General features: G+C 43.9%; 1 protein-coding gene across 5 annotated transcripts in view; it reads right to left on the bottom strand.

The window, feature by feature from the left end:
- LOC137383332 (trinucleotide repeat-containing gene 6A protein-like) overlaps positions 1–26,697 on the bottom strand; it is a 193,173-nt gene that overhangs the window by 69,787 nt on the left and 96,689 nt on the right. For all 5 annotated transcript variants that reach the window (XM_068056022.1, XM_068056025.1, XM_068056024.1 and 2 more), the window contains one exon: positions 10,093–12,894. In XM_068056022.1, the coding sequence (XP_067912123.1) occupies positions 10,093–12,894 (2,802 nt within the window). The remainder of the gene's footprint in view (positions 1–10,092; positions 12,895–26,697) is intronic.

Genomic DNA, 26,697 nt, shown 5'->3' with positions numbered 1-26,697 from the left:
TTGCCGTTCCTTCACTGTCGCTGGGTCCAAATCCTGGAACGCTCTTCCGAACAGCACTGTGGGTGTACCTACCCCACATGGACTGCAGCGGTTCAAGAAGGCAACTCACCACCACCTTCTCGAGAGTAATCAGGGATGGGCAATAAATGCTGGCCTAGCCAGCGATGCCCACATCCCATGCAAGAAATTAAAAAAAATAAAAGGGATATGGGAATAATGTGGGAAAAAGGCACTGAAGTGGATGATCGGCCATGATCGCATTGAATGGTGGAGCAGACTCAATGGGCTGAATGGCCTGCTCCTGCTATGTTCCTAAGTGAACCCAAGATCATCCATATTCACGATACTGAGTCATCAGCAAAACTGCAAGCAGAGTGGATAGCCGCAAATCTTGTGTGCAGCTGTTCTACTGGTACTGCCTATGATTTGGACCTAACTACAACCATCAGCCTCCAACATACATTACCACACCATTTCAGTTAGAAACACATCTCAAACGATGCCATCTATCCGTGGTCTGAAATTGAACCCACTATCAATTATACAACAACTTGCATTTATATAGCACCTTTAACATAGCAAAACATCCCAAGGCACTTTACAGGAGTATTATAATATTTGACACCCAAGTCACAAAAGCAGATATTAGAACAAATAGATAACCAAAGGCTTGGTCAGAGATAGGTTTTAAGTAGTCTCTTAAAGGAGGAGAAATGGGGAGGTTTAGCAAAGGAATTCCAGAGATTAGGGTCTAGGCAGTTGAAGGTACTTCCAGAAATGGTGAAGCAAGTAAAGTCCAGGATGCGCAAGAGGCCAGAACTGGAGGAGCCCAAAGATTTCAGAGGGTCAAAGGGCCAGAGGACTTTACAGAGATAAAGCGGGGAGGCCATGGAGAGATTTGAAAGCCTGGATAAGGAAGGTTGAGGAGTGCTGAAGGGTTGGGATAGGGATATGGGAAGCCAGAGTATCCAAGAGGTGAGAAATAAAAAAAGAGGCATCACAGCAGGAGAATGTGTGTCGAGGAGGAATAAAGAGAAAAGGAAAAAAGTAGTGGGAGGGGGATGAAAAAAAAGGAAATAGAAATGATAGGCTTAAGTCTGGAGCAAAAGTGAAACCACACACACAAACAGACGCACAATGAGAAAATCAAGTTACATAGGCATGTTTACATAGCAAGATTAACAAGCTATCCCACCAGCAATCCCAAAGCAGAAGTGAAGAAAGGTAGCAAAGAGATGGCAGTGTATAGCTTATGTCTCTGAGTCAAGAGTAGCTCCTACTGAAGTCAATAAAATAGTATACAAATCTATTTTCATAGTTCCCATGATATCTTGAGCATTTAATGCGGGTCACCCACTATCAGCAATATAAACAACATGCTCGAGGAACCCACTGCATCATAGGTTCACAAATGGACCAGATTAAGGAAACAGATTAAGAGTAAATGCATCAAGTCGATTCCCTGTGCTTCTGCTGAAACCAGAACACCCCCCAAGCCACTGACACCCAATTCCAAAAGTATATGCGGGAACATAGGAGAAGACCATCTGGCCCCTCGGGTCTTCTCTGCCATTCAATACCATCATAGCTGATCTTCTAATTCAACTCCACTTTCCTGCCTGCTCCCCATATACCTCGATTCCGAGACACAAAAATCTGTCTCTCCGAGTCTTGAACATATTCAACAATTGAGCATTCACAACCCTCTAGGGTAGAAAATTCCAAAGATTCGCAACCTTTTCAGTGAAGAAATTTCAGTCCTAAATGATCGACCCTTTATCCTGAGGCTGTGCCCCCATGTTCTAGATTCAGCAGACAGAAAAACCACCTCTCAGTCAAGCCCCTTCAGAACCTTTTTATGTTTCAATGAAATCACCTCCCATTCTTCTAAACTCTAGAATGTACAGGCCCAGTTCACTCAGCATCTCATCATAGGACAACCCTAACATCCCAGGAACTAATAAAGTGAACCTCCGCTGTACCGCCTACAAGGCAAGTATATCCTTCCTTAGATATGGAGACCCAAGACTGCACACAGTACTCCAGGTGTGGTCTCACCAAGGCCCTGAACAACTGTAGAAGTCTTCCTTATTCTTTTACTCCAATCCCCTAGCAATAAAGCCCAACATGCTATTTGCCTTCCTAATAGCTTGCTGTACCTGCATGCTCACTTTGTGTTCCTTGTATGAGTACACCCAAGTCTCTCTCAACATTAACATTTAGAAGTTTTATGCCTTTTAAAATATTCTGCTTTTTTATTCTTACGACCAAAATGAATAACCTCACACCCCCAAATTATACTCCATCTGCCACCATGTTGCCCATTCACTTAACTTGTCTATATCTCTTGGCATCCTCTTATTCCCACCTAACTTTGCATCATCAACAAAAAGTAGATTCATTACTCTTGGTCTCTTCGTCTAAGTCATTAATATAGATTATATAATAGCTGAGGCCCCAGCACTGATCTTTGCAGCACTCCATTGCCAACTTGAAAATGCCCCGTTTATCCATACTCTCTGCTTCCTGTCCATTAACCAATCCTCTATGCATGCTAATATATTACCGGCAACTCCATGAGCCCTTATCTTGTGCCTTAGGCTTTTGTGGGGCACCTTATCGAACGCCATTTGGAAATCCAGGTATACAACATCCACTGGTTCCCATTTATCTACTCTACGAGTTGCACCCTCAAAAACCTTGAATTTGTAAACAAGAGTTTCCCTTTCGTAAAACCATGTTGACTTTGTCTGATCATACAATGGTTTTCTAAATGCATTGTTAAGACTTCCTTAATAATAGATTCCAGTATTTTCCCAACAACTGATGTCAGGCTAACAGGCCTACAAGTTCCCTATTTTCCCTCTCCCTCCTTTCTTGAATAGCCAAGTTACATTTGCTAACTTCCAATCTGTTGGGACCATTCTAGAATCTAGGGAATTTTGAAAAATCATAACCAGTGCATCCACCATCTCTGCAGCTACCTCTTTTAGAACCCTTGGATGTAGACCATCAGGTCCTGGAGATTTTCAGCTTTTAGTCCCTTAAGTTTCTCCAATACTTTTCTTCTTCTGCTGATATTCATTACCTTAAGCTCCTCACTCTAATTGGCCCCTTAGTTACCTCTTTCTCATATGTAGTTTGTTTCTACTGTGAAGACAGACAAAATATTTGTTTAACCACTCTGCCATCTCTTCCTTCCCCATGATAATTTCTCCTGTCTCTGCCTCAAAGGGATAAATTTTTTTTACTTGGGCTACTCTCCTTTTTACATACTTATAAAAGCTCTTTCCATCGGTTTCTATATTCCTGGCTAGTTTGCGCTCATTCTATTTTTTCTCTCAAACTTTTTGGTTCCTCTGTGCTGATTTCTAAAACACTCCCAATCCTCAGGCTGACTACTATTCTTTGCAACATTTTAAGCCTCTAGTCAGCCACAGATGGATATTTCTTGCTGAGTTTTTTTTTTAAATGGAATTCATTTTTGTTGAATATTTTGAATTCTTTACATTTATCCCCACTGCTTATTTACCACCATACACTCAATCAACTGTAGCCAGCTCTCATACCTATGTAATTGCGTTTGTTTAGGTTTAAGATTTTTGTTTAGGACTGCAGTATGCCACTTTCAAACTTAATATGGAATTTAATGTATGATCACCTTTTGCCGCCAGAGGATCTTTTGCTAGGAGATTACTAATTAAACCTGCCTCAGTGCACAATATTAGATCAAAGATAGCTTTATCCCTAGCTGGTTCCACCACATATTATTCCAGGAAACTGTCACAAAAGCATTCTACAAACTCATCTTCCAGACTACCTTTGCCAATTTGATTTGTCCAGTCTATAAGAAGATTAAAGTTTCCCACAATTATTGCATTGCCTTTGTTACAAGCTCCGGTTATTTCTTGCTTAATGCTCAGTCCAATAGTATAACTACTGTTCGAGGGCCTATAAACTACTTTTAACAGCATTTTCTGATCCTTGTTACTCCTAATGTCCAACCATACTGATTCTACCTCTTGATCATCGGAACCAAAATCTTTTTTCACTAATGCCCTCTTGTCACCCTCAGCTATCAGGGCTACTCTTCTTTTTCCATTCTGTCTGCCTTTTCAAAATGTTGCATACACTAGAATATTCATTTCCCAACCTTGGTCACCTTGTAACCATGTCTCTATAACGGGAATTAGATCTAAAGCAATAAAAACAAGAAATGCTGGAAATACTCAGCAGGTCTGGCAGCACCTGTGGAGAGTGAAGCAGAATTAACGTTTCAGGTCAGTGACCTTTCATCAGAACTGGCAAAGGTTAGGAATGTAATAGATTTTAAGCAAATACAACCCCCCTGCTCTCCATGCCCACATATCTGTCCTATGTTTGCTGCAGTGTTCCAGTGAACATCAACGGAAGCTCGAGCAACAGCATCTCATTCACCGATTAGGCACAGTACAGCCTGCCAGACTGAACAATGAGTTGAATAATTTCAGAGCATGACGGGCCCCCTTTTTATTTTTACTTTTTTGCTTATTTTATTTTAGTTTGTTTCAAGGCTGCGTTTGCTGACAACACAACCACGAAGTGGTGCAGTACTTGCACATGCGCAAATGGAACGTCAGTGTCTGCGATGTTCAGACAGCTGCCAGGATTAAAGATGGCGCTGCTCAATTTATCACAGAAAATGCATCCAAGGGTATTCAGTATTTAGGAAGGACAGGCAAAAAGGGAAAGGAGGAGGGGTAGCATTGTTAGTAAAGGAGAAAATCAATGAAATAGTGGAGCTAAGAAACACCAAGGGGCAGAAAACGTTGGTGTGGGTTGTCTATAGGCCCCCAAACGGTAGTGGAGATGTAAGGGATGGCATTAAACAGGAAATTAGAGACGCATGCAATAAGGGTAAAACTGTAATCATGGGTGACCTTAATCCACATAGAGATTGGTCAAACCAAATTAGCAATAATACTGTGGAGGAGGATTTCCTGGAGTGTGTTCGTGACCATTTTTTAGACCAATACGTTGACAAACCAACTAGAGAACAGACTATCCTGGACTGGGTATTGTGCAATGAGAAAGGATTAATTAACAATCTTGTTGTGCGGTGACCCTTAGGGAGGAGCGACCATAACATGATAGAATTCATTAAGATGGAGAGCGAAGTAGTTGAATCCAAAACTAGGTTCCTGAATCTAAATAAAGGAAACTACGAATTGGCCATGGTAGATTGGGGAACTTTATTAAAAGGGTTGACAGTGGATAAGCAATGGATAATATTTAAAGAACGAGTGCATGAATTACAATTATTCATTCCTGTCTGGCACAAGAAAAAAACCAGAAACGTGGCTCACAAAAGAAATTAGGGATAGTATTAGATCCAAAGAGGAGGCATATAAAATTGACAGAAAAAATAGCAAGTCTGAGCATTGGGAGCAGTTCAGAATTCAGCAAAGGAGGACAAAGAGGGTGATTACGTGGGGGAAATAGAGTATGAGAGTAAACTTGCAGGGAACATAAAAATTGACTGTAAAAGTTTCTATAAATACGTGAAGAGAAAAAGATTAGTGAAGACAAATGTAGTTCCCTTACAGTCAGAAAAGGGGGAAATTATAATGGGGAACAAAGAAACGGCAGAACAATTAAACACATACTTTGGTTCTGTCTTCACAAAGGAGGACACAAATAACCTCCCAGAAATGTTAGGAAACCAAGCGTCTAATGAGAGAGGGGAACTGAAGGAAATCAGTGTTAGTAAAAAAAAAAGTGCTAGGTAAATTAATGGGGTTAAAGTCTGACAAATCCCCAGGGCCTGATAATCGACATCCCAGAGTACAAAAGGAAGTGGCCCCAGATATAGTGGATGCATTGGTGGTCATCTTCCAAAATTCTATAGACTCTGGAGCAGTTCCTACAGATTGGAGGGTGGCAAAAGTAACTCCACTATTTAAAAAAGGAGGGAGAAAAAACAAGGAATTACAGACCAGTGAGCCTTACATCAGTAGTGGGGAATATTCTAGAGTCTATTATAAAGGATGTGATAGCATAACACCTGGAAAGCATAAACGGGATCGGGCAATGTCAGCATGGGTTTACGAAAGGGAAATCATGCTTAACAACTCTACTGGAGTTCTTTGAGGATGTAACTAGTTGAATAGATAAGGGAGAACCAACAGATGTGGTGTATTTGGATTTTCAGAAAGCTTTTGATAAGGTCCCACATAAAAGGTTAGTGTGCAAAATTAAAGCACATGGGATTGGGGGTAATATATTGGCATGGATTGAGAATTGATTGACAGACAGGAAACAGAGTAGGAATAAACGGGTCTTTTTCCAGATGGCAGGCAGTGACTAGAGGGGTACCGCAGGGATCAGTGCTTGGGCCCCAGTTTTTGACAATATATATTTATGACTTGGGTGAGGGAAGTAAATGTAACATTTCCAAGTTTGCAGACAACACAAAGCTGGGAGAGAAAGTGAGCTGTGAGGAGGATGCAAAGAGGCTCCAATGTGATTCGGGTGAATGGGCAAATGCATGGCAGATGCAGTACAACGTGGATAAACGCGAGGTTATCCACTTTGGTTGTAAAAACAGAGGCAGATTATCTGAATGGTGATAGATTGGGAAAGGGCGAGGTGAGAGACCTGGGTGCCCTTGTACACCAGTCGCTGAAAGCAAGCATTCAGGTGCAGCAAGCAGTTAGGAAGGTGAATGGTATGTTGGCCTTCATTCCAGGAGGATTTGAATACAGGAGCAAGGATGTCTTACTGCAGTTATACAGGGCCTTGGTGAGACCACATCTGGAGTAGCGTGTGCAGTTTTGGGCTCCTTATCCGAGGAAGGATGTTCTTTCCATGGAGGGAGAGCAAATAAGATTTACTAGGCTGATTCCTGGGATGACAGGATTGACGTAGGAGGAGAGATTGGGTCAACTAGGCCTATATTCACTAGAGTTTAGAAGAATGAGAGAGGATCTCATAGAAACTTATGAAATTCTAACAGGACTAGACAGGCTAGATGCAGGGAGGATGTTCCTGATGGCTGGGGAGTCCAGAACCAGGGGTCACAGTCTCAGAATATAGGGCATGCCATTCAGAACCGAGATGAAGAGAAATTTCTTCACTCAGAGGGTGGTGAACCTGTGGAATTCTCTACCGTAGAAGGCACTGGAGATCAAATCATTAAATATATTCAGAAGGAGATAGATATATTTCTTAATGCCAAAGGGATCAAGAGATATGGGGAAAAAGCGGGAACAGGGTACTGAATTAGACCATGATCTTTTTTGAATGGCGGAGCAGGCTCAAAGGTCCTACTCCTACTTTCTATGTTTCTATGCTTATGGCTAGATCGTTCCAGGAAATTAACTTTACATTAAGTTGGATGGAAGCTCAGTAATATGCTATGTAGTTATTGGATACTAACTTTAATCCTCAGTTCCATTTAATAATCCAGTAATCCGATGAAATACATAAGGAATTTTATGATTGAATTTCCATTGGAAGATAGTGAATTGGCACCCCGATCGATGGAAAAGAAAATCGGGCAATGTATAAAATGAGCTGCCAATTCGTTATTGTGATTCGTTCATATGACTGACTGGGACTGATTTCAGCCGAACGCAGCTACCAGCTCCCGCCCCAGACCTCGCTACTCCCCGCCCACTTCCCTGGCCGATTATTCCCCGCTCTCCAGTCAGTCCATCGGTTGCTCCCCACTCCAGGCCGCACCACTTCCCTCCTCTTGGCCACTTGCTCCCATGTTGGATCAGTCTCCACCCACCGCCCGAAGAAGCAAAGCAGTCTGGAGCGAGGATTGAGGGGAGAAAACATCGAGGCCTGGAGCGAGTTGCCGAGGGGGGAGAGCGGCTAGTGGGGCGGGAGCGAGTGACTGGGATCGAGCTCCAGCCTCAAAGTCTCCCATTCAGCCGCTTCCTCTAGCCAAGTTTGGGGGGGGGGGGGGGGGGGGGGCTGGATACTTCGCATGCGCGAAGATGGACCAGGCGCGGATACTCGATGAAGTCATCCCGCACGTGTGCAGCTTAGTCCCGGCAAGATGTAGCTGCGCATGTACACAGCTTGGTGCACTCTGATGAAGTCAGCAGGCCACTGCGTTGTCAGGAGTCACTTTGTTGTTTCAACATTTTTTTTAACCATGTGCCTGCCCGCTGTTTTTTTTCATGTTTGTTCTTTTATGCCAGGGCTGTTCTTTTTTATGTCAATTAACATCCTCTCTGCACTAATGCTTTGTCTTTCAGCACGCCATTAACATATTGTTTACCTTTTTTTGATTATTTGATTAGAGATACAGCACTGAAACAGGCCCTTCGGCCCACCGAGTCTGTGCCGAACATCAACCACCCATTTATACTAATCCTACACTAATCCCATATTTCTACCAAACATCCCCACCTGTCCCTATATTTCCCTACCACCTACCTATACTAGTGACAATTTATAATGGCCAATTTACCTATCAACCTGCAAGTCTTTTGGCTTGCGGGAGGAAACCGGAGCACCCGGAGAAAACCCACACAGACACGGAGAACTTGCAAACTCCACACAGGCAGTACCCGGAATCGAACCCGGGTCCCTGGAGCTGTGAGGCTGCGGTGCTAACCACTGCGCCACTGTGCCGTCCACTCTGCTCCATGACCTTCTGGTCAGTTATTCTGTGTGACCCTGTCCTATTAACACATTCCCTTTTGTTATCTCTTACCCCACCCCCACTTTACTTGCTTAAAACCTATTACATTTCTAACCTTTGGCAGTTCTGATGAAAGGTCACTGAGCTGAAACGTTAACTCTGCTTCTCTCTCCATAGATGCTGCCAGACCCGAATATTTCCAGCATTTCTTGTTTTTATTTCAAATTTCCAGCATCTGCAGTATTTTGCTTTTATATTAGATCTAAAGCATTTATCTCTATTTCTGCCACTAGTTAATCTATATTACAAAATGCTTCACGTATTCAGATACAGAGCCTTAAATTTTTTTTACTATTACTCTTTGCACAGACCTTATTCGCTGATGCACTATTACCATTTAACACTGTCCCCTCTGCGTGTCTTTCCCCAAATCACAACATTGCTCTATTGCCTCAACTTTTCTCTTTAGATTTCTAAATCTACCTTCATCTGACCTCTAATGCACCGCCTTCCCCCCCCCCCCACCCCGCCTTTTTAATTTAAAACCCTACTCACAGTCCTATTTGTACAATTTGTCAGCATACTGATCTCAGCCCATCCCAATGCAACAGCTCCTTCCTTCCCCAGTACTGGTGCCATTGCCCCATGAATCAAAACCCCTTCTCACACCACTCTTTGTCCGCTTGACCCTATGCCAATTGGCATGTGACTCAGCTAACAATCCAGAGATTATTACCTTTGATGGGCTGCGTTTTAATTTGGACCCTAACTCCTCAAACACTACCTATTCGACCTGTTGTTGGTTCCTACATTTACCTACGAAGACACATTGAGGTCACTTGCCCTATACAGAAACAGCAGAGAGAGACAATACTTGAGTATTTGATGAATTGGACAGCCTGCTTGGCTGAATAAATCCACCCAATTTAGCAGTAACAAACTCCTCCATCCACCTCATCTAGTCACCATATTTGTACAATAGGCTCACACACTATCACGGTGTGCAATGAAAATTAAACACTTTCTCCTAAATCTATTAGTCATTAATCTCCCAACTAAAAAGCCCACTTACACACTCCCAAAAACACAATTAATTCTACTGGAAGGTAAAAGCAGTCAAAAATTTCAAAACCCTACTGCTGCCTTTAGGTCCCGATGAAGTACAAAGACTTCACGTGAAATAACCTGACAGAAAGAATCCACCCTCGTTACAAATGCACACCTGTCATCTCTGAACACATCTGACAGCACGATCCAAGGTGGTAAACAGGAGTTACTAAATAAACATATGTACACAACAGATACACAGGCACACAGTGCTGCATCTAAATACAGGGCAGTTTCTAACGAACTGACATTTCCAAATATACGACAAAACCAAAAAAAATCAGAACCTCAAATTTCACCCTTTTGTTTCTCACTTCTGAAGCTGCAAAGCAGAGTGATAAACTTACCGGAGCCACTGTTCTCCTTGTTTTGCATGGCACTTGGCGGTGGCATTTGCTGCAGCAGCTGCTGTTGGTGTTGTGGTGGGGTCTGCTGCAGTGTTGGCGGAGGCTGGACCTGTGCTGGCTGCTCTGAATTGTGACCACTGCTCTGTGCGTTTTTGTTCCACATGTTCACACCCTTGTAGTTGTATTTGCTTGGGTCCCCCCAAGCGGCAGTACCATCATCGATTTCCATTTTACGTCGAATTGACTCCGGAGAAGGTTCCTCCCAGCCTGTAGGTTCCTCCTCTTTTGATGGAGCTGGCATTGGACCATTCAGCCAACCGGAGCCAGAAGCTTTATTTGCAGGAGGTGCAGCTCCCCAAGAACCATTACTGTCCTGTGGCTTGTTCCAGTCTGCAGAGTTACTTGGCTTGGTGGGTTCCCCCCAGCCCTGGGACTGAACAGGCTTGGTGGGCTCCCCCCAGCCCTGGGACTGAACAGGCTTGGTGGGCTCCCCCCAGCCCTGGGACTGAACAGGCTTGGTGGGCTCCCCCCAGCCCTGGGACTGAACAGGCTTGGCGGGCTCTCTCCATCCTGTAGTACTATTGGGGTTTGAATTGTTGCCACTTGCCCATGCGCCTCGGCCTGTGCCTGGTCTCCCAGGTTCATTCCACCCAGGCACAGATCTATCGCTGTCATTATCCCAACCACCTGAGCTAGTCTTCTGTGATTCCCCCCACTGGCCACCCCTTGAATTCTCTCCCCATCCATCAGCTCCAGACATTGCCCAACCTTGGTTTGATTTCTGCCCATCAACCCATCCCTGTTTGACCTTTTGTGCATCATTCCACGCAGCTGATTTCTCCTCTTTATTACCTCCCCATGTTTGATTACTCTTTAGCATTCCTGTAGCAGCAGAATTATCCTCCCACCCCCCTTGGCTGCTTGAGCCTTTGGTGTCTCCCCACCCTGTGTGGCAAGAGACTGTAGCAGGCTTTGGATCTCCCCACTCAGATACTGAAGAGGTATCATTACTGTTAGGGCCAGGCCCATCCCCCCACCCCCCTGAGTTCGAAGTTTGAGAAACACAACCCCCCCAGGCCTCTGTTCCATTGTCAGTTTTTCTCTCGCTCTTCGCTGAAGGTTCAATATCCCAGGCAGTGTTCTGTTTGATTGGAATCTGCCCCCAGCCTGTATTGGACAGGACACGTGGGTCCAAGTCAGTTCTACTCAGAATATTTTGGACCATTCCCGGTTGGTCAGGTTTCCTTTTCTCACCACGTCGGCTATTGCCATCACCACTTCCTACACTCATTCTATCATGGCGACTCCCCGTGCTCTCTGTGCTCCCCTCACTGTCCGCAGTACCTGAAGTTGACGGAGTTTTGACCCACATATTGTTCTGTTCACTTGACTGAGACAGAGCAGAATTCTGATTCTGGCCACAAAGAGCATCATCTAGACTTTTCCATCCATTTGTTCCCTTCCTATTACCACTTCCATTTAGACCATTATTGGAATGTTGATTGTTAGGCAGTTTGTTCCATTCCCCATTTGAGACACTAGTGCCGGTGTTTGCATTTGGTGCTGGGTTTCCCCACACTCTTCGATTCCCTCCGGAGCCTGTAATGTTCCCTGCCCCCCAAGCCATATTGTGAGAGTTGACCACACCAGATTCCCACGCAACTCCCCCTCTATTGCTTCCCCCATTACTTTTGTAAGCAGTACTCACAGAACCATTAATAGCAGATTGTGCTAGAGTTGCATTCACAGTGTCACCACTAGCTTGCCCCAAATTACTGCTTGAGCCTGGACATTTTTCTCCAGAGTAGTTAGTGCCGGGTGTACCCCAAGTCGTACCATAAGACCCACTGTTCATTCCCTCACTAACTCCTCCATTGCCAAGTTGAGAAACAGAAGTGCCATTTGTAATTGAAGAGGCCTGAAGCTGAGATGGGTTTACTGTGCTCATTCCTAAGGGTACACCCCAGGCCCCAGGCCCTGTAAGTTTAGGCAGTTCATTTGTCTGCATTGAACAAGTAGAGTTTGGTAAGCTAGAGGTCAAAGGGTTAGTAGTGTTATTTGGTCCATTCATTTCAGTGTTAAGGTTTTGAGGTTGTCCACTGAATGAAACGTTCCTTGTACCAGTAACTTCTGCATCAGAATTCTCCTGCAGTCCTCCCCACGAACCATGAGCTGATAGTCCCATATTAACACTCTGATTATTCAGCATTTGACCTACAGTGCTACGTTGAACATTGGTGCCAGAATCGCTACCTGGCACAGGTCCTTGCACAGTATTTCCATCATTTTCCAAAACGGGCCAGCCACCTAGATTGGCATTTGGATTCAAGGATCCAGTTGATTTGGAACCTATGCTGCCCCAAGCATTCAGTTTACAATGGCCACTTTCTGGTTTACCATCTAAGTTTTCTGCAGAACCCTGACATGTGCTTGACAAAGGGCCTCGAGATCCTCCCCAAGGCCCGTTAATACTTCCATTTCCTACATTATTGCTGACATTTCCAACCACAAACTGGCTCGAAGAAACATTTCCATTGCCTGTTCTGTTGCCATCACTGTCACCAACTGTGCTCCCCGAAGCCATGATATTGAGGTTCTTCTCTGACCCAGAGCTTGAAGCAGAGTCAACGTCCATACATTCTGAAGCTAACTCTGGGTCACTGCCAGTGATTGAAGGCCAGGCTTCTTTGTCGGACCCGTCTACAATAACTTTATCCCAATTTGTAGAAGAGTCACTGTTGGTAGAGACAGGTCCCCAGTGAGAATTTTCATAATGCGATCCCAAACCACTGTGGTTTAAATCTGTAAAAAAGGAATCTCAAGTTTACATTTTATCCACTCTAACAGAATCAAATTATCACTGGGTCATTATTTCTCAAACATGGTTATATTCTTACTGAATTCCATTGTTTTCCAATTCATGCACGGGAGAGGTGCCAATAACAATTTCAATTCCCCTGCTTGACAATGGAGCAAACCTCACACTGAGTGCAGCCACCATACCATGCAAATATCGACATCTCATGGCAGATTGGTACTGGTGAAACTTTCCAAATGGGAAAAAGGACAAAAGTGCAGCCACTTACATGGAAACAGACTTTTGTAGATTCTTGTGCTGCACTTGAAAGAAAAAGTGAACCCACAGTTCATGTAACCCAGAAGATAAAAATCTCTCCTGCTTCGCTGAAAAGACTGATCTTAAAAGGGTATTTTCTATTGAATTGCCCAATCCTATAATATTTATCAATAGTGGGCTGAATGTGGTAACCATGAACACCTGCCCCCCACCACACTTCCAATTTATGGAGCAGAACCTCATCAAATAGCAACAGCAGTGAAGTTCTGTACATAAACCCTGCTCTTGGGTGCCTCTAATCCATGTAACATTCATAAAGGAATGTCAGCAGCAAATGTCCTTGCAAAAAGCAAATGAAATGCTGAAATATATTGCTAGACGAGTTGAGTACACACTGGAAGAGATCATGCTAAAATTATACAAGTGCCCTAGTCACAATGCACCTTAATTATTATTCAGTTATGATCACCAAATACAAGGTAAATACTCAAGCTATGCAGTAGGTCGAGAGAAAATTCACCAGGCTGATCTCTGGTATCCAAGCACTGAGTTATGAGCAAGGGCTGCAGAAACTTGAGCGATTTAGTCTTGAATAGGAAACTATCTGTACCATTAAATGTCTAGTCTAAGATAAATCTGGAGTGATTCCTCAAAGAGTGACTAGACCTGGTTGACAGGGAACACTGGTTAGCTCTGGTGCAAGAACAATTTAGAGCCTATGTGATTTCACTATACACAGAGTGATAAACACAAAGTGGCCTTCAGATAGAGTAATTCAAGTGAAAACCCAAGTCTAAGATTGTTAGATGAGAAAGAGGAAGTGTTTTTTTTCACTTGTCAAGCATGAGTAAAGATGGGTCAATTTATTTCCCTTATCTGTATTTATTTTGTACTCTTGCAAAAACACTAGTGGATTTCCCATGAAACTACTTTGAGTGTCTGGAGCACGTAGCTGCTAACTCAGCCTGTTCCTTTAAGGCTGCTGCACGCTCATTGTTGGCAAATTCAGTTTGTAAACAACAGGGGGAACATTTGAGGGCAATTGTAATTGCATGTGAATTTCAGTCTGCAGGTAAATGATTGGTAGCGTCTTTCCAAAAGACTGTTGTGCATCAATAACCAAGCGTGTCTGATGAATGCAGACTTGACAAGATAAATATATAAATAGGGAAACACTTCCATTTCCAACACCCGCCATCAATAGAATGCCGGTTTAGCACTTAATTATGGACAGGATTGAGTTATGGACTCGCACTTCCCACTTAACTGGGTTGAGACTGCCCAAATAGGATCTTTACTGCCAAAGAGGAGATGATCAACCCATCAGTAAATGGCTTTGCTGTCACTTTTCAAAAGCAGGATAGATTAGATTAGATTATTAGATTAGAGATTAGAGATACAGCACTGAAACAGGCCCTTCGGCCCACCGAGTCGGTGCCGAACATCAACCACCCATTTGTACTAATCCTACACTAATCCCATATTCCTAACAAACATTCCCACCTGTCCCTATATTTCCTTACCACCTACCTATACTAGTGACAATTTATAATGGCCAATTTACCTATCAACCTGCAAGTCTTTTGGCTTGTGGGAGGAAACCGGAGCACCCGGAGAAAACCCACGCAGACACAGGGAGAACTTGCAAACTCCGCACAGGCAGTACCCGGAATCGAACCTAGGTCCCTGGAGCTGTGAGGCTGCGGTGCTAACCACTGCGCCACTGTGCCGCCCTAGTGGCCAATACAAAAATTGCAAGGTACAGTAAAACTCATGTATGCATATCAGCAGCTCAAAGAAAGAAATACATCAAGTTTCCTAACATGATGAGCATGGAAGTATGTCAGGCACTGACCTTACAGCTTAGTAACCAGGTGAGATTCAAACTAAGGTTTGTAAACCTACTAGTCCCAATATAAACTTCATTCAGCATAAAGTTTCAGTGCTGCATCAATTTCAGATAGACAGCACTCTAGCTTCAGAATATTTCTTGGACTGCTAAGTTAGTGGAGAATGTGGTAGCATAGTGGTTTGTTACTGAACTGGTAATACAGACGCCTGGACAAGATCTGGACAGGTTCAAATCCTACCATGGAAGCTGGAGAATTTAACTTCAGTTAAATAAATCTGGAATAAAAAGCTAGGATCAGTAAGGGTGACCATGAGGCTACTGAATTGTTGTAAAAAACCATCTGGGTCACCCATTTTCTTCAGAGAATGAAATGTGCCATCCTTACCTGGTCTGGCCTGTGTGTGATTCCAGACCCACAGCAATGAGCTGATGCTTAACTGCCCTTTGAAATGGCCTGGCAAATCCCTCGAACCGCCTACCTAACAGCACCGTAGAGTGCCTTCACCATACGGACTGCAGGGCTTTCAAGACGGCAGCTTAAAACTAACTTCTCAAGACGAATAAATACTGGCCTTGCCAGTGGCGCCCACATCAATGAATGAATTTTAAAAATCTGTCGCAGGGTATAGAGGGGGGCAGGGCAGTAAAGCTGGTCTTAATTTTCTCAGGCTAAGTGGGAACTGGCGGGGTGGGGGTAGGGGGGTTGGCAGCAGGGTGAAAAGAGGAAAACAAAGTAAATCAGCAACAGTTTCCACTCACTGTCCAGTAACCAAAATTAGAAAATGCATGTGCGTAGGCAGGAACAAGCTCGTTGTGATTCCTACCCTTGTACTCAAATGGTTCACTGACTAGACTTACTGTGCTGGCCACTGTTGGAACTATGCCAAGCCAATTGTCAACAATTTTAGGAGAAACAGGAGGAAAAGTTGGGAATATAAAATTGCATCCTCAGGAAGGGAACAAATATGTGCACAGCACAAAATATTTAGATGAAAGGGATGCATGAGTTTTCAAATCAGCACAAACATTAAAAATATAGACAAACAATACGCAGAATAAAACTAAATTAAGTTTGTTGAATGAGAACTTTTACTTGGTAAATGAGGGGACACTTATAATCATCTTTCCTATCATCCCCTCCTTATGCAACACAAGTAACTGGTAACAAATAGAGTGTTTTGCATTCCTGATTTTGAACTTGTTGCTTTTCCTTCTCCCCTGTGGCAAAGGTACCTTCGCCAGCCAGTACAAACTAATCTAAACCATCTGTTGGTCATTAAACAAATTATGGAACATGTGCATCACACTGTGTAGGTGCTGAGAATCTCAATTTCACACTGTAGCCTTGTCCAAGTATTTGATTAAGCACCTAATTGTTTGCCAACAGATAACTGGTGGTGGAGAATGTAGAGACTAGTCATTAAGTCAGAGACAGCTAGCACAAAGTCAACTTTTCTAACTTCTCTATTTAATTTTACGAACTCTAACTAGCAAAACACCTTTTTGTAACATTAGCCTGCAGGATAAGCAACTGATCTTTTAATACCACTATGTCCAGCATGAATACTACCATGGTGCCAGTAATATCAACGGAGTGGCCATTCTGACAATGAAATTACATGCGAAGAATAAAGAAAACATGCCTTCGATAGATTGCATTCGGCAGGACACATGATGCAGCTGTTGCCATTTCGCAGATACACAAAGGAGAAATAATCAGAATATATTCCCACAAGCTTAACTGGCACGTGGGCAACCACAGGAGATTAAAGCAAACATTCAATCTAGAAACACCTTGCTCTCTTAGATCCCGTTCCTTCCAGAAAGCAATGCTGAATTAAAGCTCATTCCTCCCTCAGCTGGACTGTGCAGCTTCAAATTTCTCTACAACATGGCTGCCAAAGCCTCCCCTGGAGCTGATTTTGTCCCTCTGCCAAGGTTAGTCTGAGCAGTCTCTCATGCCACATGCAAAACTAAAATCATGCACTACCCAAGCAGCAACATTTTAAAACCTAAATCTTAGTTTAACAGCAAAACTAAATGATTAACAAGGCACGTAATGTCATGCAGTCTAGCATCGTCTTAGTGATAATTACGCAAATCCCTTTTTACTGGGAGGTGAATTGAAGCCCCTGCCATCGGTGCACACTAGTCAATATTGAAATGCAGCCAACAGAAGCACAGCACAGAGCAGCACTGCGCAAGCTTTGCTACAAACATTCAAGAAATGGCTGCTGGGGAAAATGCAGCCAAATCTCACAGCGAGCACACGGCCTCAGCATCAGAGCTCCAGGCGAAGTCAGGACTATGCACCTTCTCGTCCTTTTGTTAGAAACTTAACTTAAGTTGATTCATTTGTTTTAAAATCCACAATGAAAAAGCAATGTTTGTTGAATTATTTTGCATAAGAGCAGAAAAGAAAATTCCAGCCACAGTGCCTTGCACTTTTATTCTTTTCATGCCACAGGGTGAGCAGAGTGCGGAAATTGGCTACCAAGGAGAAATCAAGGACAAATGAGGCTGTTTGTCTGCCATGAGCTCAAGTGAAGCAAGCTGCTTGTGAGTTGCTAGGGTAGTGTTCCTATCACACAGGCTGTAGTCAAGTGTAATGCAAGATCCGATGAATGCCTTGCTAAATATACTCAGTTACTCTGTAAAACTTATATTTAATTCATTACAAACTGTATTAGCTGCTTTCTGTTTACCAAGTCTGGTGCCAGCTCAATTAAAGTATACAATCCAATTGGAATTTATCAAAACACTGTCAACATGCTGATTTTTTTTTTTTAAAAAGGATTACATAAATGCCGATCATTTCAAACAGTTAGGAAAAGGGAACCAAAGAAAAGAAAAAAGGTGTTGAGAGCAGCTAACCTAGTAATTGAAGTCACCCAGCAATTTGGACAGCTTGTTTCTATTTGAAAACCTATCCAATGCTCACCAATTAACATTTCCTCTTGTTCAGAAATTTTAGCACAGAATGTGGCCACTGGCCCACTATGTAAAAGCTTTCTCCACTTTGATCCTATTTTCATCTTCTTTCCAAAACCCTTTAATATTTTTCCTCTACAAACATTTACCCAATTCTTTCTTAAAAGCTGTCATTGATTCAGTTTCAACAAGAACTATAAACTGCATTTATATAGCCCCCTTAACACAGCAAAACGCCCCAAGGTGCTTAACAGGAGTGTTAATTTTTTTTTGACAGCCAACCACAGAAGGTATCAGGACAGTTAACCAAAAGCTTGATCAAAGAAATAGGTTTTGAGAAGCATCTGAAAGGAGACAAAGGCAGAGGGGTTTTTGGAAGGGATCTGCAGATCTTGATGCCGAGGCAGTTGAAAGCATGACAGTCAATGGTGCAGTGATTAAAATCTGGGATGCGCAGAGATCTCGAACACTTGTAGGGCTGGAGAAGGTTGCAGAGATAGAAAAGGGCGAGGTCACAGAGGGATTTGAAAACAAAGATGAGGATTTTAAAATTGAGGCACTGTTGGACCGGGAGCCACTATAGTTCAGCAAGCACAGGGGTGTTAGGTGAATGAGATTTGGCGCGAGCTAACATACGGGCAGCAGTCTTGGATGAACACAAGTCTACATAAAGTCAAAGATGGAAGGCCAGTCAGGGGAGTATTGGAACAGTCAAAGGCATAGACAAGGGTTTCAGCAGATGAGCTGAAGCAGGGTCAGAGTCGGATGACGTGACAGCGGTGGAAATAGGCAACCTTAGTGATGCAACATGTAAGTGGTCCAAAACTCAAGCTCAAGCACACCAACAAGGTTGCAAACAGTCCGGCTCAGCTTTAAATAGCTGCCAGGGATGGAAACAGTTATCAGAGAATGGAGCTTGCGACAGGGAACACAAACAATGGCTTTAATCTTCCCAATATTTAGTTGGAGGGGAAATTTCTGTTCATCCAATGTTGGATGTTGAACAAGCAGCATGGCAAATATGAGTGCATGGTGGGATCAAGAGAGGTCATGGTGAGATAGAGCAGCCTGTCATCAGTATGCATGTATTTTCAGATAATAGCACCAAGGAGCAATATGTAGATGAGACACAGATGAGACGAGAGGTAACAATGCAGGAGTGAGAAGAGAAGTCATTGCAAGTGATTCTCTGGCTACGATTCAATAGATAAGAAAGGAATCAGGCAAGGGCAGTTCCACCCAGCTGGACGATGCAGGAGAGGCAATGGAGGAGGATGGTGTGGTCAACTGTGTCAACAGCCCCAGACAGAGCGAAAAGGATGAGGTCAGATAGTTTCAAACACAGAATATCATGTATGATAATGGCCTATTCAGCACTGTGGCAGGGGGACCTGATTGGAGGGATTCAAACACGGAATTTCAGGAAAGATGGGCATGAATTTGGGAGTCAACACGTTTAAGCATTTGAGATGATAGGAAAATTGGAGATGGGGCAATAGTTTGCAAAGACACATAGGGCGGCACAGTGGTTAGCACCGCAGCCTCACAGCTCCAGTGACCCGGGTTCGGTTCTGGGTACTGCCTGCGCGGAGTTTGCAAGTTCTCCCTGTGACCGCATGGGTTTCCGCTGGGTGCTCCGATTTCCTCCCACAGCCAAAGACTTGCAGGTTGATAGGTAAATTGGCCATTGTAAATTGCCCCTAGTGTCGGCAGGTGGTAGGAGAATGGTAGGGAATATGGGATTAATGTAGGATTAGTATAAATGGGTGGTTGTTGGTTGGCACAGACTCAGTGGGCCGAAGGGCCTGTTTCAGTGCTATGACTATGACTCAAGGGTAATTTTTTGAGGAAGGGGGTGATGGCGGCAGATTTGAAGGCAAGGGTCCAGTACCTGAAGGAAAGGAACCATGAATATCAGCTTCATTACTCCTTTGTAATAGATTCCATATTCTAATTATTTGCACGAAATACTTTGTTTAAACTGCCAATTTTTCTTTGCATTACTGTTTATTCAACAGGCTTAGGATTATACAGCATGCAAGTGTACAGTATATTTTGTGGGATAAGGGTTACTGGCAGCTTAACTGTACAGAGTTCCTGTTTATTTAGCTCTGAGGACGTAGGTGCGACTCCCAGCACGGCAGAAGGTGGAATTTGTATTCAATTAATAATTCTGGAATTTAAAGCTCGTCTAATGATGGCCATGAAACCACTGTCGATTGTTGTAAAAGGCCATCTGGTTCACTAATGTCCTTTAGGGAAGGAAATCTGCTGTCCTTACCTGGTCTGGCCCACATTTGACTCCAGACCGACATTAATGTGGTTGACTCTTGCATGCGGTGAAATGGCCTAACTGCTACGACGTCAATAAAAAAAGAATGAAATCAGACGGACCACCCAGCATCGACCTAGACACTGGAAACGACAATGACAAACCCAGTCCTGTCGACCCTGCAAAGTCCTCCTTACTAACATCTGGGGGCTTGTGCCAAAGTTGGAAGTGCTGTCCCACAGACTAGTCAAGCAACAGCCTGACATAGTCATACTCACCAAATCATACCTTGCAAACAATGTCCCACACACAGCCATCACCATCCCCAGCTATGCCCTGTCGCACCGGCAGGACAAACCCAGCAGAGGTAGCTGCACAGTGGTATACAGTCGGGAGGGAGTTGCCCTTAGAGTCCTCAACATCGACTCTGGACCCATGAAGTCTCATGGCATCAAGTCAAGTGGGCAAGGAAACCTCCTACTGATTACCACCTACCACCCTCCCTCAGCTGATGAGTCAGTACTCCTCCAGGTTGAACACCACTTGGATGCAGCACTGAGGGTGGCAAGGACACAATGTACTCTGGGTGGGGGACTTCAATGTCCATCACCAAGAGTGGCTTGGAAGCAACACTACTGACCTAGTTGGCAGAGTCCTAAAGGACATAGCTGCTAGACTGGGTATGCGGCAGGTGAGGAGGGAACCAACACGAGGGAAAATCATGCTTGACCTCGTCCTCACCAATCTGCCTGCCGCAGATGCATCTGTCCATGACAGTATTGGTAGGAGTGACCACCGCACAGTCCTTGTGGAGACGAAGTCCCACCTTGACATTGAGGATACCCTCCATCAAGTTGTATGACACTACCACTGTGCTAAATGAGATAGATTTCGAAAAGATCTAGCAATGCAAAACTTGGCATCCATGAGGCGCTGTGGGCCATCAGCAGCAGCAGAATTGTACTCAACCACAATCTGTAACCTCATGGCCCGGCATATCCCCCACTCTACCATTACCATCAAGCCAGGAGACCAACCCTGGTTCAATGAAGAGTGCAGGAAGGCATGCCAGGAGCAGCACCAGGCATATTTCAAAATGAGGTGCCAACCTGGAGAAGCTACAACACAGGATTTACTTGCATGCCAAACTGCGTAAGCAGCACGCGATAGAGCTAAGCAATCCTATAACGAACGGATCGGATCTAAGCTCTGCAGTCCTGCCACATCCAGCCATGAATGGTGGTGGACAATTAAACAACTATCCCCATCCTCAATGATGGGGGAGCCCAGCACATCAGTGTGAAAGATAAGGCTGAAGCATTTGCAACGTTCAGTCAGAAGTGCTGAGTTGATGATCCATCTCAGCCTCCTCCTGAAATCCCCAGCATCACAGATGCCAAACTTCAGCCAATTCGATTTACTCCGCGTGATATCAAGAAACGAGTAAAGGCACTGGATACTGCAAAGGCTATGGGCCCTGACAATATTCCAGCAATAGTACTGAAAACCCGTGCTCCAGAACTTGCCACGCCCCTAGCCAAGCTGTTTCAGTACAGCTACAACACTGGCATCTACCCAGCCAGGTGGAAAATTGCCCAGGTATGTCCTGTACACAAAAAGCAGGACAAGTCCAACCCAGCCAATTACCGCCCCAATCTACTCTCAATCATCAGTAAAGTGATGGAAGGTGTCATCAACAGTGCCATCAAGAAGCACTTGCTTAGCAATAACCTGCTCAGTGACGCTCTGTCAGAGCCAGAGTCACTCAGCTCCTGACCTGATTACATCCTTGGTTCAAACATGGACAAAAGAATTGAACGCCAGAGGCGAGGTGAGAGCGACTGCCCTTGACATCAAGTCAGCATTTGACAGAGTACATCATCAAGGAGCCCTAGCAAAACTGAAGTCAATGGGAATCAGTGGGAAAACTCTCTGCTGGTTGGAGTCATACCTAGCGCAAAGGTAGATGGTTGTGGTTGTTGGAGGTCAATCATCTCAGCTCCAGGACATCACTGCAGGAGTTCCTCAGGGTAGTGTCCTAGGCCCACTCATCTTCAGCTGCTTCATCAATGACCTTCCTTCAATCATAAGGTCAGAAGTGGGGATGTTCACTGATGATTGCACAATGTTCAGCACTTTGCGACAACTCAGAAACTGAAGCAGTCAGTGTAGAAATGCAGCAAGACCTGGACAATATCCAGGCTTGGGCTGATAAGTGGCAAGTAACATTTGTGCCACACAAGTGCCGGGCAATGACCATCTCCAAGAAGAAAGAATCTAACCATCTCCCCTTGACATTCAATGGCATTACCATCGCTGAATCCCCCACTATCAACATCCTAGGGGCTACCATTGACCAGAAACTGAACTGGAGTAACCATATAAACACCGTGGCTACAAGAGCAGGTCAGAGGCTAGGAATCCTGCGGCGAGTAACTCGCATCCTGAATCCCCAAAGCCTGTCCACCATCTACAAGGCACAAGTCAGGAGTGAGATGGAATACTCTCCACTTGATTGGATGGGTGCTGCTCCAACAACACTCAAGAAGCTCGACACCATCCAGGACAAAGCAGCCCGCTTGATTGGCACCCCACCCACAAACATTCACTCCCTCCACCACCGATGTACAGTGGCAGCAGTGTGTACCATCAACAAGATGCACTGCAGCAACGCACCAAGGCTCCTTAGATAGCACCTTCCAAACCCGCGACCTCCACCAACCAAAAGGACAAGGGCAGCAAATGCATGGAAACACCACCACCCTCAAGTTCCCCTGCAAGTCTCTCACCATCCTGACTTGGAACTATATTGCCGTTCCTTCACTGTCACTGGGTCAAAATCCTGGAGCTCCCTTCCTGACAGCACTGTGGGTGTACATACCTCACATGGACTGCAGTGGTTCAAGGAGGCAGCTCACCACCACCTTCTCCAGGGCAATTAGGGATGGGGAATAAATGCTGGCCTAGCCAGCGACGCCCACATCCCATGAATGAATTTTTTTTAAACGGTAAATACTGTTCTGTGCATTCTGATGATGGAACTTAAGTGCACAAAACTTAATTAACTGATTACACAGAATTAACAGAAAGGTGGATTAAGGAAAGGGTGAAAGCAATGAGGAATAGAGGATGTAGAGCAGAGGAGCGATTTGGGTAAATATCAGCACAGTGGGTCAGGAAGAGACAGAGAGCTTAACAAAGGTAATGGGACATTAGTGACTGGGCTATCAGGGAAGAGAGAAAAAAAAACTGAAGCTAAAGGCACTATACTGGATTTGTGAAGCATTCACAACAAAATAGGTAAAATAGCAGACAGAAATAAATGGGTTTGATCCAATAGACATTATGGAGACGTGGTTGCAGAGTGAAGGAGGTTGGGAATAAAATATTCCAGGATACTTGACCTTTAGAAGGTACAGGCAAAATGTAAAAGGAAGAGAGGCTGCCATGATAATAAATGATGGAATAAAGACATGGAGAGAAAGGATCTTAGCTCAGAAAATCAAAATGTGGGATCAGTTTGGGTAGAGCTAAGAAAAAAAAACAAAGGGCAGAAAACAATGGTGGAGGTAGTTTATAGGCCCCTAACAGTAGTTGCAGTGTCAGGCAGGGTATATACACATCAGAAAATTCGAGGCGCATGTAACAAAGATAATGCAGTAATCATGAGGGATTTTAGCCTTCATATAGACTGGGCAAACCAAATTTACATTAATAGTGTGGGGGCAAGTTCATGGAATGCATTGGGGACAGTTTTCTCGATCAGTATGTCAAGTAACCAACTAGGGAACAGGTTATTTTAGATCTACAAAAGCAAAATACTGCTGGGATACTGGAAATCTGAAACAAAAACAGAAAATACTGGAAATATTCAGGTCAGGCAGCATCTGTGGAGAGAAAAAGTTAACGTTTCAGGTCTGTAAGACCTTTCATCAGATCTAGTTTTGTGGAATGAAAGACAGGGTTAAATAACAACTTTGTAGTAAAGGAGCCTCTGGTAGAGGCCTGCTACCCGACCCAAACCAGACGACATGCGCCGGGTTCGGCCCACCTTCAGGGTCCGGCTTTCAGGGTCGGGTCGGACACACACTTTAAGTGCTCTACTGGTAAGTACTGAAATTCAAAAACACTTACCTGATCTGGGAGTCTGGGATAAAACAGAGTCTGCGCAGTGAGTGAGTGACGTCACTATGACATCATCACGCATGCGCTGCAGTTTCAGTGTCAGGAAGTTAAGTAAACGGATGGTCGGGTCGGGCCCGGGCCCACTGTTGTTCGGTCGGGTTCCTTTTACCCGACCTGAGCAGGCCTCTAGACTCTGGGGAAGAATATATATGAAATGATAGTTTATATTCAGTTCGAGTGTGCTCTGGTTAAGTTCAAAACTCAGGTCTTACATCTCAAAGCAAACTGCATAGCTATAAGGGATGAGTTGCTACGGTAGATTGGGAAACTCCATTAAAGGCATGATGGCAGAGAAGCAATGGCAAAGATTTGAAAGAATTAGTTAATAATTTGCAAAGATTATATATTTCCATAAGAAATAAAAACCTCACAGGAAAATGTGGTCCATCCATGGCCACAAGTGAAAATGGTATTAGATCACAGGAAGAAGGTTACAATGTTGCCAAAGAGTACTAAGCCTGGGGATTGGGAGGATTTTAAAATACAGCAAACGACGACATGGGGAAAGAGCTGGAATCTATTATTAAGGATGCAATAACGGGGCATTTAAATGTGGTTATAACTAGGGCGGATAAGGGGGAAAGTCAGTGAATGCTGTTACTTGGATTTTCAAAAAGCATTCGATAAAGTGCCAAACACAAGAGGCTGTTACACAAAGTTAGGGCTTATGGGATTGGGGATAATATATTAGCATGGATTGAAGATTGGTTAATGGACAAAAAGTAGGAATAAACAAATCATGTAAATAATGGGGTACTGCAAGGATCAGTGAGTGGGCCTTAGGTATTTACAATCTATATTAATGGCTTAGATGAAGGGATAGTGTGTAATTTATTCAAGTTGGCTGATAATACAAAGCTAGGTGGAAAAGCAAGCCATGAGAACACAAAGAACCTGCCAAGAGATAATAAACAGGTTAAGTGAGCGGGTAATAATGTGTCAAATGAAATAGGATGTGAAGAAGTGAAGTTATCAACTTTATAGTATTTTTTAAAATGGCGAGAAACTAGGAAATGTTGATATTCTGAGGGATCTCTATGTCCTTGTATACGCATCACAGAAGGTTTACATGCAGGGACAGCAAGTAATTCGGAAAACAAATGGTATGTTAGCCTTTATTGCAAAGGGTTTAGAGTATATCAAAAGATTAGAGGGGAGATGAAGAAACGTTTTTTCACCCTGGAGTTCACTGCCTGAAAGGGTAAGTTGAGGAAGAAACCCTCAACTCATTCAAAACAAGTCTGGATATGCACCTCAAGTGCCATAATCTGCAGGGCTACAGAGCAAATGCCGGAAGGTGGAATTAGAATGGGTGGAATGCTTTTCGGCTGGCACAGACATGATGGGCCAAGTGGCCTCCTTCTGTGCCATAAACGTTCTATGATTCTGTAAGAACAAAGAAGTCTGACAGCAACTGTATAGGGCCTTGCTGGGACCACACCTGGAGTACTGTGTACTGTTTTGGTCTCCTTACCTAATGGAGGATATACTTGCCATAGACTGAGTGCAATGAAGGTTCACTAGACTGATGCCTGGGATTTGGGGATTGTCCAAGGAGGAGAGATTCAGTAAACTAGGCCTATATTCCCTGGAGCTTAGAAGAGTGAGGGGTGATCGCATTTAATCATATAAAATTTTGAAGGGTTCTGACAGAGTAGATGCTGGAAGGATGTTTCCCCTGGCTGGTGAGTCTAGAACTAGGAGCCACATAATAATATGGGGCTGGTTACTTGATACTGAGATGAGGAGAAATTTCTTCACTCAAAAGCATTGCAAACCTTTAGAATTCTCTAGCGCAGAGAGCTGTGGATGCTCCGATGTTAACTATGATCAGATTGGAAATCGACAGATTTTTGGATACTAAGGGAATCAAGGGATATGGGGATAGTGCGGGAAGGTGTAGTTGAAGTAGATCAACCATAATCTTATTGAATGGCGAAGTAAGCTGAACGGCCGACTCATGTTATGTTCTTAGAAGCAGGCCATTTGAACCAACTGACCTATGCCAGTGTTTATGCACCACATGAGCCTCCTTCCAACTTACTTATTCTAACCCTCATTTAATACTGGATTTTGGTGCAGGCCTCAAAAAGGTTAAATATATGCAAAGTAAAAATAAGAATCAGAGTGAATTGCTGGCAATTGCCAGCATCTCCATGGACACCAGTCAGGTTTTTGCCTAGCCAATTTCTCATAGCTGGACTGCGAAATCTGATACTGGGTTCCAGGATCTTTCACTGCAGCGTGGAGAGAATATCTTTTCTTTCTTCCAAGGTTAACTACTAAACT

This window comes from Heterodontus francisci, chromosome 24, assembly GCF_036365525.1.
Source record: "Heterodontus francisci isolate sHetFra1 chromosome 24, sHetFra1.hap1, whole genome shotgun sequence".
NCBI classification, from domain to species: Eukaryota; Metazoa; Chordata; class Chondrichthyes; order Heterodontiformes; family Heterodontidae; genus Heterodontus; species Heterodontus francisci.
This window is presented reverse-complemented; position numbering and strand designations above follow the sequence as displayed.